Raw genomic sequence first — 15,514 nt, forward strand, 5'->3', positions numbered from 1 at the left:
AAGCGTGTAATTTAAGTGCCTAAATGCTGAGTTAAAGCAGAACTTTTAAGAAGCATTTGAAAAATACAGCTTAAAAAGTATGAACAAATACTTTCATTTAGGGAAATGTATTTCATAGTCTTATTTTCACTTTTTTCTATAAACATGGTATTATACATTCATCACACTTGCCAGAGTGTCAGTCACCATGTTACTTTCAGATATTACAGTATTAATTTTCATTTAGGTCAAGACCTTATTCAGCACAGTTCTGGTGGAAGCAGTGAGCTAAACGGGACGATAAGATTGTCCGGGGCTACGGTCAGTAATCAGTCTGCAGGTGCCACCCTGACAATCAGCAATGACCAGCTTCTCACGCAGAGTGCAGCATTGACCGCTTCAGGTATGAAACTGACGGTGACATTGTGGGATCTGAAGGTCAGTGGAAAGGAGTGAGCCATCCGTTAGCACGACATCTCAGCCCCTCGTCCTGTCACATGCAGTGTCATTCCACAGTGGTTGATGGTGGTAGAGGTCTCTGTAGAGTTATCAACCAATTGATAATTCTATCTCTTAAGGAACAGCAGTAAGTAATGGTATTCAGATACCTAGGGCATTATGTATTCATGCACGTGGGCACTTTGATGGCTCCATGAAGCTGCCCCTTCCCCCCTGGGCTGTGAGGTCCTGGCTTGTCATCCTCTGGGCCCTGCAGTGTGAATTTTCTGCCCAGCCACAGTAGGATAACACAATTGAAAGACATCCTTCTAAGGCAGTGGTTCTCAACTTTCTGGCCCTTTAAATACAGTTCCTCATGTTGTGACCCAACCATAAAATTATTTTCGTTGCTACTTCATAACTGTAATGTTGCTTCTGTTATGAATCGTAATGTAAATATCTGATATGCAGGATGGTCTTAGGCGATCCCTGTGAAAGGGTCGTTTGACCACCAAAGGGGTCGAGACCTACAAGTTGAGAACCGCTGTTCTAAGGTGTTGAGGAGTAGACTCTTATAAAAATAAATGAGCACAATTAAAAGGAAATGAGCTCGTATAAAATCACAGCTTCATAAGTAACTGTTAGCAGTTTAGGATGCCATACCTTTCTCATGTTCTTTACCTTGTAGAGGTTTTATCAGTTTCTTAGCCCTCTTATTTTCCAGCTCTCTAGTTCATTTTTTGAGAAAAAGTTTGATCTTACAGGTACTTGTACCCACAGCTAGACTTTTTTTTGTGCTTCATTGAAATGCTTTCTTATCCAGTAATTCATTTATTCAGCAAGAGATTGTGTTGTGTCCTGGGTGTAAGCATTGTACTAAGTCTGAGAACATGATACTGAGCAAGACACACATGGTCCCCTGGAATTTTGGGTCCTAGAAACTAATAGAGCACAGACAGTTATTAAAGAATTCATGTAATTACATAAATGATATATACAGGAGTTAGAATGGTGCCAGTGAGCAGGTCAAAGGGGATTTGACTCAGTCCGGGTGACTTCTCTGGACACTGGGCTGAGCAGGGAGTGGCACTATGGGCCCATGGGGAGCACTTCTCCCAAGAGAGTGACATTGTGTTACAGGCCAGATAATCTCTGCTGGGCTGAGGCGAGGTGCCATGGTGTAGAATTTGGCTGGATCCAAGGAGGGCATGGGCAACCTCGGGACCTTAGAGGAATTTTCTGTCCATCCTCTCATTTGCTGAAGGGTAAACTGAGGCCTGAGTGATTAGGAATGGTCTAAACAGCATATTGGCAGATCCAGCACCCCAGTGTCTGGCCAGTGATGGTTCCCACTAGGTTTTGGGCTTGAGTCTGCTCCAGGCTCTATTCTTCCTGCGTCTGCTCGCTTGTTCAGTTTGGGGCTCTGAAATCTGTCACAGAACTTACTTCTTACTCATTTGAAATGAGAGGTGGTTTGTTTATTTTTCAACTAAGGGGAATTTTGTTTTACGTTTTAATTGGCTACAAATTAAGACTTTCGGGTTATAATTTGGTCTATAATAGGTAATACATCTGAAGTATATCATATACTTTTAAGTTACAGAGCAGACTTTTTGAAAATCATCCTTGTGTCTTTGTTGTTAAGAATGAGAGGTATTTTCTGACCACATCCAGAATCCTGTCCCTGGGCTGTGAGATTATCCTCTTCCCCCCTCTGCGTGGGTCGTGTTGGACCAGCAGAGTGGAAAGAGGGTTAGCAGACTCTGGAGTGTCAGGAAACCAGGCTCCCCAGCCTGCTGCGCTGGGGCTGGCCGGGGTGATGTGACCTATGTCTCTAGTGAGCCCTCGGCACACTGATGTGCAGACAGGGAGAGTGCCTGATGTCTTCACTTACATGGTTTTTATGCTACTTGGTGATCCTGGAGTTTTGATCAGGTGGAAAGAGCGGGTGGAATGAGGACACATGAAGAACTCTGAGGCTGTCTCGGCTCCAGTCTTGAAACTCCTGCCATCTGGTTAATCAACATGAAGGGTCTCCCTTCTACATCGGCTTCCTTGGACACATGGTGATGGTACCTCTCGAAGGTGAAGGACTTGGCATCCATCTTTGAACAGTCCTGAGTTAGGAAGAGACTTCAAATAACTACTCCATTCTTGGTGTTAAGCGCATCTTTAGAGAGGTTTGCATATTCCATTAGTACTACTTACAATTAAGTAGCTGATCCCATCTGCACAGTATTGGTCAAGAGATTGTCTTATTATTGGGCAGTATTTACCTTAGAGTCAAAGTCACTTCCAGGATTCAGGCCATGCCAGTGAGCCTAGGCATTACAGTGACCTTGTTTCAGATTAATCATGCCATTTCTAAGATAAACTGCTAGGGAGCGAATGGCAGGCTCAGGCAGCGTTTCTGTCCAGTTTTATCTGGATGGCCTGTGTTCAGGACAAGCAGATGTGAGGTGGTAACAGTGTGAACGTGAGCAGAGAAGTCACCGGACTGAGTCAAATCCCCTTTGACCTGCTCACTGGCACCATTCTATCTCCTGTATATATCGTTTATGTAATTACATGAATTCTTTAATAACTGTGCTCTATTAGTTTCTGATGGTTGCTCAGGGATCAGTGGACTCCTCTCTGTGGCTGGTCTCTGGTCCTGCTGGGACAGGGTCCTGGAAGTTCTTGCTGGAGTTTCCTTCTGTGGTGGTAGCCGTGACAGAGACTGTAAGGTCAGGTTTTTACTCTCCTTTCACTGTTCTTTCCCTCTGTTATACTAAAACAGAGTATGTTTATGTACAAAGACGTTTAGGAACTGTAGAAAGCTTGCCATAAAACTGGAATAAAAGATTCTGCGGTTTCTGTGATGCCATTTCAGAAGCTTAGACGGTGCAGGTGCTGGTGACGACAGGCTTGCTCCTTTGTGAAGACTATCCTTCCCACTCCCGCAGCTTCCCCACTGATCTGCTTGCCTGGTCTTTCTTGTAGAACTTAGCACTGCAGCCGGCAGCCTTTCTTCCACGGCTCCCGCATCCCCGTCGGCCCTCTCTGCTCAGAACCTGGTCATGTCTTCGTCAGGAGTGGGAGGCGAGGCCAGCGTCACCCTCACTCTGGCTGACACTCAGGGCTTGCTCTCAGGAGGACTAGACACGGTCACACTCAACATCGCTTCTCAGGTAGGTGCACACCTGTCCCGTCATCATGCAGTTATGGCACTCTGTCAAGGGGTGATTGGGAAACTTCATTAATTAGTTCTTCTCAAATATGTGTTCTGAACATTTTCTTTTGAAATTGAAGGTCTTTTTCTGATTTAAAAAAAAAGGAATATATTAAGTGCAAAAAGGGGAAAACAAGAAAATTCAGACAATACAAAAAAGTATTCCTTAAAAAAATCTACTTTTCAAAGGGAATCACTGTTAACATTTTAGTGTATATTCCCTTCCACACCTTCCTGTGCACATATACTGACACGTATTTTAAAGTTTTCAGGAAAGAGTTCCTGTGTATTTTGTGCCATGTAAACTTTCCATCTGCCTGCATTCTGAAGGTCGTCCCCATCCATGGTTCCAGCCCAGGCTTTAGTGGCTGCACAGCATTTAGTTTTACAGATGAGTTTACTGAGGGGCATATGCTGCATCGAGGACTCCATAAGTAGTCATTTATGTGCTCAGACAAGTCCCTGCGGGGGGAGTGCAGTCTCAGGGTGTGTATGTCACATAATGCATTGAGTGAAGACGCTGAAAACTTGGGCAGCTTTAATTAGAAAATGCTAAGTAATTAATTTATTCATCATAACTAAAGTAAGAGGTCAGTGAGCAGTTCTTTGCATTCGCTAGGTGACAGTTTTAGCCTGTCCCTTGGATGCAGCTGGAGCCAGAGCCCCCCCTCGGCCAGCGCGGGCACTTGGGAATCATGTGCCCTTGGGGAGTGAGATTATTGTAATTTCTACCTTAGTGTAAACCAAATACAGCAAAGGAATAAATTGATTCAAGTAATCATGCAAACCAGAAACAAACAACTTTCATGTGCTACTTCAGTGGATTCCAGCTGACCATTGGGTTTATTTTATTGGACTTTGCTTATTGAATCAAGGCATTTGCATTAAGAATACTTAATATTAGCAATTGAAACAGCAATAATACACTAGTAAGTTACATTGTGTATAGGTTTTTAATTAAACTTTTTATTTTGAGATAATTGTAGATTCACAGGCAATTGTAAGAAATAATTTAGAGAGATCCTGTGTACCCTTTATCCAGTGGAAGCTAGGGATGGCATCTTGCAGATCTGTAGATGGTGTCACCTAGGCGTTGCCATCCACAAGATCAGGTACAGACCGTGTCCACCTGCAAGGACCTCACCTCTCCTCCTGGATGACTGCTAATCTGTTCTTCTATAGCTTTGTCATTTTGTCATTTCAAATCAGGAAGGAATTGTCATTTCCCCTTGATAAGCCCACATGTGCTAAGAGTCTCCAATATCATCGTTTTTGGTTGGTAATGTTAATTTATGAGCCAGCACTGGTTCTTAGGTGTATCTGAATTTCTGGCCAGCAGTTGTATTTACCTTTGATTATTAAAGTAGGAGATATGAATTTATTAATTTTGATTGACACCATTTTTCCACATTGGTATTGTGCTAAGAGTGGGCCAAAAACCCGCAACAGATACGTAGCAGATGGGTAACCTTCCCTTGTAAGGGAGTCATAACACAAAGCTTTGCTAGTACAGATGGCACCATTTCAATCTACCCCATGTTTGGGTAATACAATTTAATACATGGATATACCTAAAATACCATCATTTCACCTTTTTTAAAGGCATATGGGAAGTAAAGAATCCAAGTAAGCCCTAGCCAGTTTGGCTCAGTGGATAGAGCATTGGCCTATGGACTGAAGGGTCCTGGGTTCGATTCCAGTCAAGGGCACATGCCCAGGTTGTGGGCTCGATCCCCAGTAGGGGGCGTGCAGGAGGCAGCCAATAGATGATTCTCTCTCATCATTGATGTTACTATCTCTCACTCTTCCTCTCTGAAATCAATAAAAACATTTTTTAAAAAAAGAATCCACATATGTGAAACTTTAGACAATAATAAAAAAAAAAATCTAAGTCAATTTAAGAAGCTCTGCTTGTCTGGAGCTGTGCCCCACCGGCCTGTGTCCTACCCATTGCCCTACTCTGTCTGCCTCACAAGTGTCTTTCCCAAAGGAAGTGGACCCAGCGTTCTGTATGGGTGGAGTTTTTTAAAGCCATCTCATCCCTGAGGGGAGGAGCCATCTCAGTCCTCCCCTCCTCCATTCTTTATCTTCCCTGTGGGAACCCAGATAGTTTTGTTTTCCTGGAGACATTGAGAAACAGCCTCACCTTCAGCTGCAGGGTACCTGACATTTGCCCAAGTGTCCTAGTGACTCCTTACCCTTCAGCATTAGGCACTGATGTTGAGTCTTCAAGTTAATATGCTTCAAATGAGAGTCTGGATTCTGCGTAAGGTATGTTTAGAAGTAGCTTTGATTTTAGCAGTTCCAGTTCTGTATTAACTTGCTTATGTAGATTCAGCATTTGTAGTACAAAGTCAGGTCATTTAAGCTGAGCTTCCCCTCTGCACCCCCATCCCGCTGACCATATCTATTATTGCCTTGTCTCCGGTTCCCAGTCAGTGGAGAAGGGTGTGCTGGAGTGGTCATAAGACTCATAGTAGCCGAAACCGGTTTGGCTCAGTGGATAGAGCGTCGGCCTGCAGACTGGAAGGTCCCAGGTTCGATTCCGGTCAAGGGCATGTACCTGGGTTGTGGGCACATCCCCAGTGGAAGATGTGCGGGAGGCGGCTGATCGATGTTTCTCTCTCATCGATGTTTCTGACTCTCTATCTCTCTCCCTTCCTCTCTGTAAAAAATCAATAAAATATATTTAAAAAAAAAAAAAAAAAAAAGACTCATAGTAGTTCTGTGTAATACAGCAAAGTGGTATGTGTATTTTTAACAAGGAAACATTCTTTATATGTAGTTTATAGCAACTTAATGGTCTTTAACGTGCTTACAAATTTGTGTGACCATCACCATATCTACTTTTAGGACATTTTGTGACTTTGTGCCAAACTCACCCCATGCTGTGCTGTGTCCTCCAGCCTCTGGCAACCGTTGATATACTTCCTGTCCCTACAGATTTGCCTGTTAGGATATTTTCCATAAATGGAATCATATAATGTGTGGTCTTTTGTGACTGGCCCCTTTCATTCATCCATGTTGTAGCCTGTGTCATACTTCATTCCTTTTTATTGTCAAATATTTCATTATATAGATATCACATTTTGTTTACCCAGTTCCTAGATATTATGGGCTCTTTCCCCTTTGTGACTACTGTGAGTAGTGCTGCTATGAGCATTCATGTACAAGGTTACAAACGGACATAGGTTTTCATTTGGGGGATAGATACCTCCAAACTAAATTGCTGATTCATATGGTGATTCTGTGGTTACCTTCTGAAGACCTGTCAACTTGTTTTCCAAAATGACTGCACCATAACAGATCTTCTACATTATTACTGGATATGATAATGTTATGATGTCTACAGTAGTGATTATCCTTGTTCGGCAGGGTCAGCAGTTCCCAGCCTTGCTCACCGATCCCTCCCTCTCAGGCCACGGAGGAGCAGGCTCACCACAGGTCATCTTGGTGAGCCATACCCCACAGCCAGGGTCCACTGCTTGTGAAGAGATCGCCTACCAGGTACAGGGCACACTGTCACTCACAACCATTTATGCTTTTTTAAAAGCACAGACTCAGACGAGATGGGGAATGAGGAGGTGGGTCTCCAGCAAATCCTGAGTGTGAATGGTATGAGCTGTGGAGGGTCCAGGGACAGCATGTGCTGAAAGGCTGAAACTAGATATTGTTCCTTCCATGATTTATTGCACCACAAAGTGAGAGGTAGCAAACAATAATGTGTATGGATCTAGTTAGAAATTTATTAACATCTTCTACTTGCCTACTGATCAGACCTCACGTGCCATTTACTCCCATTTAGTTTTTTTATAGGTTTTCTTGAAAGCCCTTTGCTGGTCTTCTATAGACTTGTTATATTTTCTCTCATATACACAGTCATATGTGAGTGCGTGACCTATTTGTCATTTGACTAGTCTCATTTCTTAAAATGCATGTTGTCCCATATTCAGTGAATGATAGTTCTAAATATAAAAGCGTCTAAACACTCTTTCCTTAAAGCGTTTCAGAGTTACAAATACAGTAACAATCTCTGAATGGAAGAAGCATTAACTTTATGCTTCAGCAATTTTAGCAAATGAGTGTCAAGATAATGACTCACTGTTTTTTTAGTGGGGCCAGGACTTTTCCATAAAGAAGGTAGACATGACCAGCATAGGGAATTTCCCTCATCTTGCTGAGTTTCTATTTGTAAAATGGTTGCACATTGGTCTCGGGGTCCTCAAGACCACACTTCAGTGATGCACAAGGGCACCCAGGACTCAGAGACATCCGTGGTTGTCATGGTTCAGGGAGCGGCACAGCGAGCGCTTCCCTCTCACAGTGAGGTGTTGGGTTCAGAAGCGATGAATAGTGAGTGTGTTGGTGGATCTGAGTGCCATGCGCTTGGGCTCTGTCACCGCATGCTTCGAGTGCACCACCCGTAAACCACGGTGTGTATTTGCACTTACAGAGCAGCCTGAAGCACCGCTTACTCTAGTGGCTCTCAAACGTTTTTTGACTCACAAGAAATAATGCCTTATTCCAGTGATGGCGAACCTGTGACACGCGAACTCATTTTTTTTGGTTGATTTTTCTTTGTTAAGTGGCATTTAAATATATAAAATAAATATCAAAAATATAAATCTTTGTTTTACTATGGTTGCAAATATCAAAAAATTTCTATATGTGACACGGCACCAGAGTTAAGTTAGGGTTTTTCAAAATGCTGACATGCCAAGCTCAAAAGGTTCACCATCACTGCCTTATTCGGTGTCCTGCATACACACAGGTGTTTTTGTTGTTTCTTGTTTTACATATACAGGCTCATGTAGACATGTGCACACCTGACACAGTGTCACAAAATTGCTCCTGCGACACATTGGCATTCTCTCTGCTCTTCTGACTGACCTTTGCTCTTTCTTTTCTTCTTTCATTCCATTCTCTTTTATTGAGTGCTGATCAATATTAGAGCACCCTGCAGACACTGTGTGCTGTTTTCTTTAAAGTATATCCATTTTTGTCTTTTCTAGTATTATGAAGAATACTAGGCTGGAAATAGAAAATTCCATCAGTTTTCTTTAGAATTGTTTATAGTTTTCATTCACTAAGTCATCATAAATTTTTATCCACAAAACAAAACTCCTGTTTATAAGAGCTAAGCAGGGAAGGCCTCCTGCTTCATTCATTTATTTTGTTAGTTATTTTTAGAGTATTGATGGCATCCTATTAGAATGAATAGAAAGCCTACTAAAGGGTGTGATCCAAAGTTTGGGGGAAATCCTTTAATCCAATCAAAAGCTGAGAATTATTTGTGGTGCCATTTGCTAAAAGACATCTCCAGCCATAGCAATAGTACTTGTTAGCAATATCATTTCTATGTGTCGAAGCTAACCCTCGCACTAACAGCATTTGCTGGGTCCTTGCTGTGTGCCAGGGATGGTCCCTCATTTAACTGTCACTGAACCCTGACAGGCAGGTACTGTGATTAGTTATGTTTCTCAGATGAGGAAGCGGCCCTGAGTGGGAAGGACAGCAATGTGGAAGCGGACAGGCAGCTGGCAGTCACTCTCAGGTGACCCCTTCTGTTCTGTGAACCCATTCAGTCAGGACTCTCAGTGGGTGCCATCCTGGTCTAAAGGCGCCAGGCCCCACTGACCATGTCCACAAGGACATGCCAGGAACTGAGGCTGGTGCCTATGAAGTGTGTCTGTTGTCTTCTGTTGGTTTGCCAACTGCACCATTAAGTCCTGGATTTCTGACCCATCTCAGGTAACTGACGTCTCTGCGCACCTGGCCCCGGGCGGCCAGCCCGAGAAGGAGAGCCGGCAGCACCCTTGTGTGGAGTGTGGCCGCAGCTTCGCGTCGTCCGCGCTGCTGCTGCACCACAGCAAGGATGCGCACGGCCGGGAGCGCATCCACGTGTGCCCCGTGTGCAGCAAGGCCTTCAAGCGGGCCACCCACCTCAAGGTACAGTGCCCTCAGCCGCCACTGCAGCCCCTCCCCCGATGCCCCGCCCACTCACGCTCAATGAAGGGCACAACTCTTGAGTCACAAACGTTACTACAGATTTCAGTGACAACTTGTGCAATTTTTTTGAGGAAAACGTCAGTTGAGGTAAGGGTGTTTACCGGTGTGTTTTAGTCCTAAGACAGTGGTTCTCAACCTTGGCTGCACATTAGAATCACCTGGGAATCTTTTTAAAATCCTGATTTCTGGGCCTCATCCTCTGGAAATTCTGTTTCTTTTTACTAATGTTGTGGCCCCACCCCATAACAAAGAAACAGAATTTCCAGAGGATGAGGCCCAGAAATCAGGATTTTAAAAAGATTCCCAGGTGATTCTAATGTGCAGCCAAGGTTGAGAACCACTGTCCTAAGAGGCTTGGTGGCTGCATGAGCCAATTGGATGTTCATACGTTAGTCATAGTCAGTGTTGAATGCAAATGAGAAGAACATGGAGAGACTGTCATGCCTCAGAGTGGCCAATGCTAAAAAAGCGGTGAGCACCTGTGGCAGGTGTGGGGGGACTGAAATCCCGTCAGTGCTGGTGAGACTGGGCTCGGTACACCTTCTGTAGGGGAACGGGGAGGCCTTAACCAAGGGTCTCTGCACCTGCTTGCGAATCAGCACAAAATATGCCCAAGGTCATTCGTTGCGGCATTGTTTGTAGCCACATGTAACTGGACAGACCTGAGTGCCCGAAGGTGGAGCAGTTCCTGTGACCATGGGCATTGCTTCATTGCTGTGTTGTCTTTAACAGGAGCACATGCAGACACACCAAGCTGGCCCTTCTCTAAGCTCGCAGAAGCCCAGAGTGTTTAAATGCGACACCTGTGAGAAGGCCTTTGCCAAACCAAGCCAGCTGGAGCGCCACAGCCGCATCCACACAGGTGAGGAGCCTCGGGGCTGCGGGCTCCTGGCACAGGGACCTCTGACCAGACCTGGAGGAACCAGGACTTAGCATGGAATACTTGTTCACCATAGCACACATTGTGTATAATACAAGGACCATGTATGCCGTTTGTCCTAATTTTTATCACGTTATTGCGGTAACTAGCCTTTAAGTGAACGGTTTTGCTGCTCAGACTGTGAGCATAAAGCACAGTGTCAGGCCAGACTACCTTGTGGTCCCGCAGGGCTTCCTTCCTGTCTCTTCTCACATTTCTCTACTGGCTTTTCCTGTCTCCACTAAGTCAGTCAGTCTCAGAAAAACACACAGTAAGGGAGCAAACTCTCCCTGCCTCTCGCCCCTCTCTCCTCCTCACACAGAGACCCCTTCCTATGTCCCAGGCTCTGTCCTCCGCCTCCGCCTGGCCTGAGCTTCCCAGGCCTGAGCACCTTCTGCTCAGGGTGGGGCCTAGGGCCTCCTGGGACCTGTCCACCTTCTTGGTCCACATGCAGGCACCCAGCAGAAGTCGCACTGAGCAGCTTTTCCTTTCACTTTCCAGTGTCTGAATTAACATGAAAGCAGTTACATGTTTTTAAAAGTATTTCGTAAGTCCTACTTTTAATCAAGTGGTAGGATAGTCTCATGTCCTGAAGGTCTTTTTGTTTTCCTGCCCCAGTGGGTTGGAAACACTGTGCCCTCATTTATGAAGTCTTCAGGACTATCAGCAGCCTCTGGCAGTCTCTCATGTGTCACCATGGAGCGGACTTGCTGGTGGGAGCAGGAAGGACACCATGGTGACCCCTGTGAATCAGCCCTTGTCTGCCAGTCATTTCCATGTGTGTGCCCGGCTCCTGCATGTGCCCGTCATGTGGGTGTGCCGGTCGTGTGCATGTGCCTGTCTCCTGCATGTGCTCCTCGAGGGCAGCTCAGGCCCTGACTTGGTTGCTCTGCCCTCAGGGGAGCGGCCCTTCCACTGCACGCTGTGCGAGAAGGCCTTCAACCAGAAGAGCGCGCTGCAGGTGCACATGAAGAAGCACACAGGCGAGCGGCCCTACAAGTGTGACTACTGCGTCATGGGCTTCACCCAGAAGAGCAACATGAAGCTCCACATGAAGCGGGCGCACAGCTACACTGGTGAGGCCCCTGTGCACACTGCGCCCTCTGTAGGGGGGCCGGTGCTGCATCCTGCCCATGAGCCCTGGGGAAGCCTTCCCCAGATGCAGTGCCAGGCCAAGTGTTCAGTGCAGGATGCCAAGTGTGGGTCCAGCCGGGCCGCTCCGTGCCCAGTGCTGTCTGTGTGCCTGGCTCTCATAGGGCAGAGTCAGGCCATCTTGTCCACAGACGGGCCTCTGTCCATGTTGACACACTAACACTGGGCGTATTGAGCCTGTGGCCCCCTGCTGTGTCCCACAAACCTGGGCCTGCACCAGTCTTTGTGAAGAGAGGGGTGGTGGTCAGTGGCTGGATGGGCTGCAGTGGCCATGCAGGGCTGAGCTGCTTGTGTTGTACGTATGTGCTGAATAGAGCCTTTGGTGTCTGACAGATGGGCCTCAGGTTTACTTAGGTGTTAGGGTGGTGTGGCCAATGCGTGAAGCTGACGGGCCTGCATGGTGACTGGCGACCAGAGGAAGACACTGTTGCGGGGTTTTGAGGGAGAGAAAGTTCATTTTAACGGATATGCGCCAGGCCCTGCTTTACTTCCTATCAGGAAAAGAGGCGAGTTGTGAATGTTAGTGTCTACCCCACCTCACTGATACCGCAGGAATAGCACCCTCACGGGCAGGTTTGTCCATGACCACTGCCATTTTCACAGTTAGTACCGACATCACCCCTGAATCATTCAAATTGCGCTCAAATGGCTCTCCTCACTGGGGTGGAAAGCCCTCCATTTACCAGTAGAAAGTCCTTGTCTCTATTCCAGCTGTCCTTTAACTGAGTACTTTGTGCTGCTGGAGTCTGATCTGCCTGTGCTCTGTCTGCCCTGCAGGAGCCTTGCAGGAACCCGCGGGCCCCCAGGAGCAGGGCACCGAGGAGCTGAGCCAGACCCTGCATCTGGAGGAGGTGGTGCCTGAGGCCGCCGGCGAGTGGCAGGCACTGGCCAATGTCTTCTGAGCAGCCCATGGCACCCTGGGATATCTCTGAGGTTCTGTGCTGTGCAGAACGAAGCACTTGGAATTTCTGTTTCGAAGCTTCAAGTGTTAAACATGTTACCACAGTAGGTTTTTAGCTATAAAATTATCTAAAGAATCATTGTCTTTCAGAGACTTAGGAAAAAATCCGGGGAAATGTTACCGCATTGTTCTCATTTGTCTACAAATCACTGAACTCAGGTACTCGACAGGCAGTTTCACCCTCTGCTCCGTGGCCAGTGCGTCTAGTTACACACAAGTTAACTGGATCTTACTATCATTGTAGTGTGATTTCTTTGTATTACAAAGACAAGTTAACATGGAAAAGGTCATATTTTCCTTCATGCTTTATGTTCTAAGAAGCATAGCTTATAAAACAAATGTCAGGTAGGTGCACAAAGTCCCAAAAAAATGTTAGACCACACAGGGAAGTTCCTTTTCTTTTCTCTGTGCATTTTGAAGGTAGTAGAAACTGACTCTTTTTAGTCTGTAAGTTAATAGAACGAATACCTTGAGAAATGGCTGGACCAGTTCTCTGCATTAAAATATCTAATCATTAGTTATAAGAAGGCAGCCTCTGAGCGTAAACCTGGGGAGCAGAGTAAACCCGACACACGGACAAGGACGACTCAGTCCGCAAGCGACGCTGCCCTGCCTCACCAGCGACAAGCAGGTCCACGGGCCAGACCGTTGCATAAAGTACAAGCCTTCCGTTGCCAACAGAAAGTGAGAAAGGAGCTTGGCCCTGCTCACTGCGACATTAGGTCTATCTGTAGTCGAAGGGCAAGAGCCCACCTGAGCCCGTGTTTTCCTACTCATGCATCAGCAGGTGTGTTTTTATTTCAGGGAATTCTTGTCTCATCAATGGTGCCACATTCAACATGTCCCACACCAAGCCCCCCGTGCCGGGGCGGCGTGACCTTCCTGCAGCATTCCAAAGATGGAAAGTTCTCTCTCCATGTGAATTTCCCCTTTGAAGTTATTTATATGTTCTATATATAAGTGCATATGTACATACAGATATATGGGCCTCTGTGTGGCTGAACAGTATATTTTGTAAATATAAGCACTCGTCCCCATTACAGAGAGAGCATCAGCGCTTTTACCTCCCTCTGAGCACTTCAGACCAGTATTGTGTTCATTTTATTAATAAATGGGTCTCTTTTTCATTGTAACATAGAGCTGGGCTGTTTTTATTTTTCTGAAAAATAACTGCCTTTATGTTCTCTCATTTCTTCTCTGGTTTCAGAGGGCAGTTTATTATTCTGTAAATAGTGTACGGACTTTGTATATTAAGAGAGGAACTCATTTCAGGTTCCTGAAAAAAAAGAGACATTTCACTCTTATTTTTTTGAAAGGGCATCTTTTGATTTTTTTTGTTTTTGTTCACTTTTGGATATGTATATAAGTAACATGGTGATATAAAAACTTTTGTTATGTGAAAATATTTAAGTCAGAAAACTGTTAAATAATATTACTTTTTTTTTCAAACTGTGTTGTGTATTGTATATTTTTTTAAGGGGAAAAAGCCTTATTTGACTTATTCTTGTGATGCTGGACTTATTATATATCTTGAGGTTTTCCTTGAATGTTGGTGTGTGTACCTGGCTGTAGTCAGTGTATTCAGAATAATGTAATTTTGCCAGAGTTTTAAAGGTTTTGCTTCTAATGCACTTTCTTTTATAATTTTGTATTAAAATATTTTAGAAATGTTCATTAATTTTGGTAAACAAAAATCCCAAGTTGCAGTTATTGGAATTTAAAAAATTTTGTTCTTGCTAGTTTATTTATTTTGTTTTTAGCATTAAATGTCATCTCAGGACAATCTCTAAGAGGGGTTTATTTAATTCTTAATTGTACTCAAGCACAGCCCTGAACTCTGTACCATGAGAATCTAAAACTACTTCTACTTTGGTTAAAGAAAAAGAAAAAACCCTATCAACAATTCGTTTTGTGAGTGTTCTCAGTTTATTAGCAAGCAAACACAAGATATTAGTGTATTACTTTGATTTACTTTCTAATTATAAAAGCTGCTTCTTTGCAAAACATTCCTTGAAAAGATAAGATTTTGTAAAGACAGTTTACGGAGCCCTGGGTGGAGTGCAGGTTGCTCTTTATGACTTAGTGGCCGATAAAGTCTTCTGACGAGAGATTTCCAGCCTTGCACAGCCAGGACCATGAGGATAGATAACAGCATCTTCAGAAAGATCTCATCTTAGCAGATCTCTTTTGGAAGAACAATAAATAAAACATGAAGTTAGGAAGTGGGACCCATTTCTCCCTTTAGAATATTTAATATAAGGAAGTTTGGCACATGAATTCATTCCAAGTTCAGATAGTTTTTAACCGAAAGGAACTTTGACACTTTCCTTTCCCTCTGTGAATCCAGACAGTGAACGCTCACCGGTGCCAGGTGGCCGGGTCTGCGCGAGAGCCTGGGTGCGTTCCTGTGACGCCAGGTCTCCGGAGGAATCCTGTGTGCATGGAATCCCAGCCATTAGGTTATTCCCATAGAATGTCAGTGGCTTAGGACAAAAGCATCCTTTCAGAAATGGAAACTCCAGTGCCCTTGCCCACACAGGGTGCACTGGTCCACACGTGGTGCCCTTGCAGCTGGCCTTTTGCCTCAGTTACACCCGTTGGTGCTTGCACGAGTGTGAAAGGAGACCCCGCCCACCTGGATGTTGCCTGTGGCCCGTCAGGTCAGTGGGAGGCTCATCAGCTGCCCGTGTCCTCTGGCCATGTGTCCCTGAGGGGACGGAGAACACCTGTCCTCACAAGGAGTACCAGCGGTCCTCCCCATGGCGAAATTCCAGTGCCAGCCAATCGCAGCATTTAACTAGGGAAACTTTCTTTAGGATATTTTGTACTCTGCCCATTGTCATTT

The 15,514-nt window shown here is 45.1% G+C and overlaps 1 protein-coding gene across 1 annotated transcript in view; it reads left to right on the plus strand.

Moving 5' to 3' along the window:
* The window catches only part of ZNF236 (zinc finger protein 236), an 87,595-nt gene extending 74,030 nt beyond the window's left edge, over positions 1 to 13,565 (plus strand). Inside the window, exons 26-32 of the mRNA XM_070420479.1 lie at positions 227 to 382; positions 3,400 to 3,587; positions 7,004 to 7,135; positions 9,380 to 9,577; positions 10,370 to 10,499; positions 11,456 to 11,632; positions 12,486 to 13,565. Coding sequence (XP_070276580.1) covers positions 227 to 382; positions 3,400 to 3,587; positions 7,004 to 7,135; positions 9,380 to 9,577; positions 10,370 to 10,499; positions 11,456 to 11,632; positions 12,486 to 12,610 — 1,106 coding nt within the window. The 3' untranslated portion in view covers positions 12,611 to 13,565. The remainder of the gene's footprint in view (positions 1 to 226; positions 383 to 3,399; positions 3,588 to 7,003; positions 7,136 to 9,379; positions 9,578 to 10,369; positions 10,500 to 11,455; positions 11,633 to 12,485) is intronic.
* The last annotated feature ends 1,949 nt before the right edge of the window (positions 13,566 to 15,514 follow it).

This window comes from Myotis yumanensis, unplaced genomic scaffold (assembly GCF_028538775.1).
Source record: "Myotis yumanensis isolate MYYU_CA2020_CCGP unplaced genomic scaffold, mMyoYum1.0.hap1 SCAF_7, whole genome shotgun sequence".
In the NCBI taxonomy this organism is placed as follows: Eukaryota; Metazoa; Chordata; class Mammalia; order Chiroptera; family Vespertilionidae; genus Myotis; species Myotis yumanensis.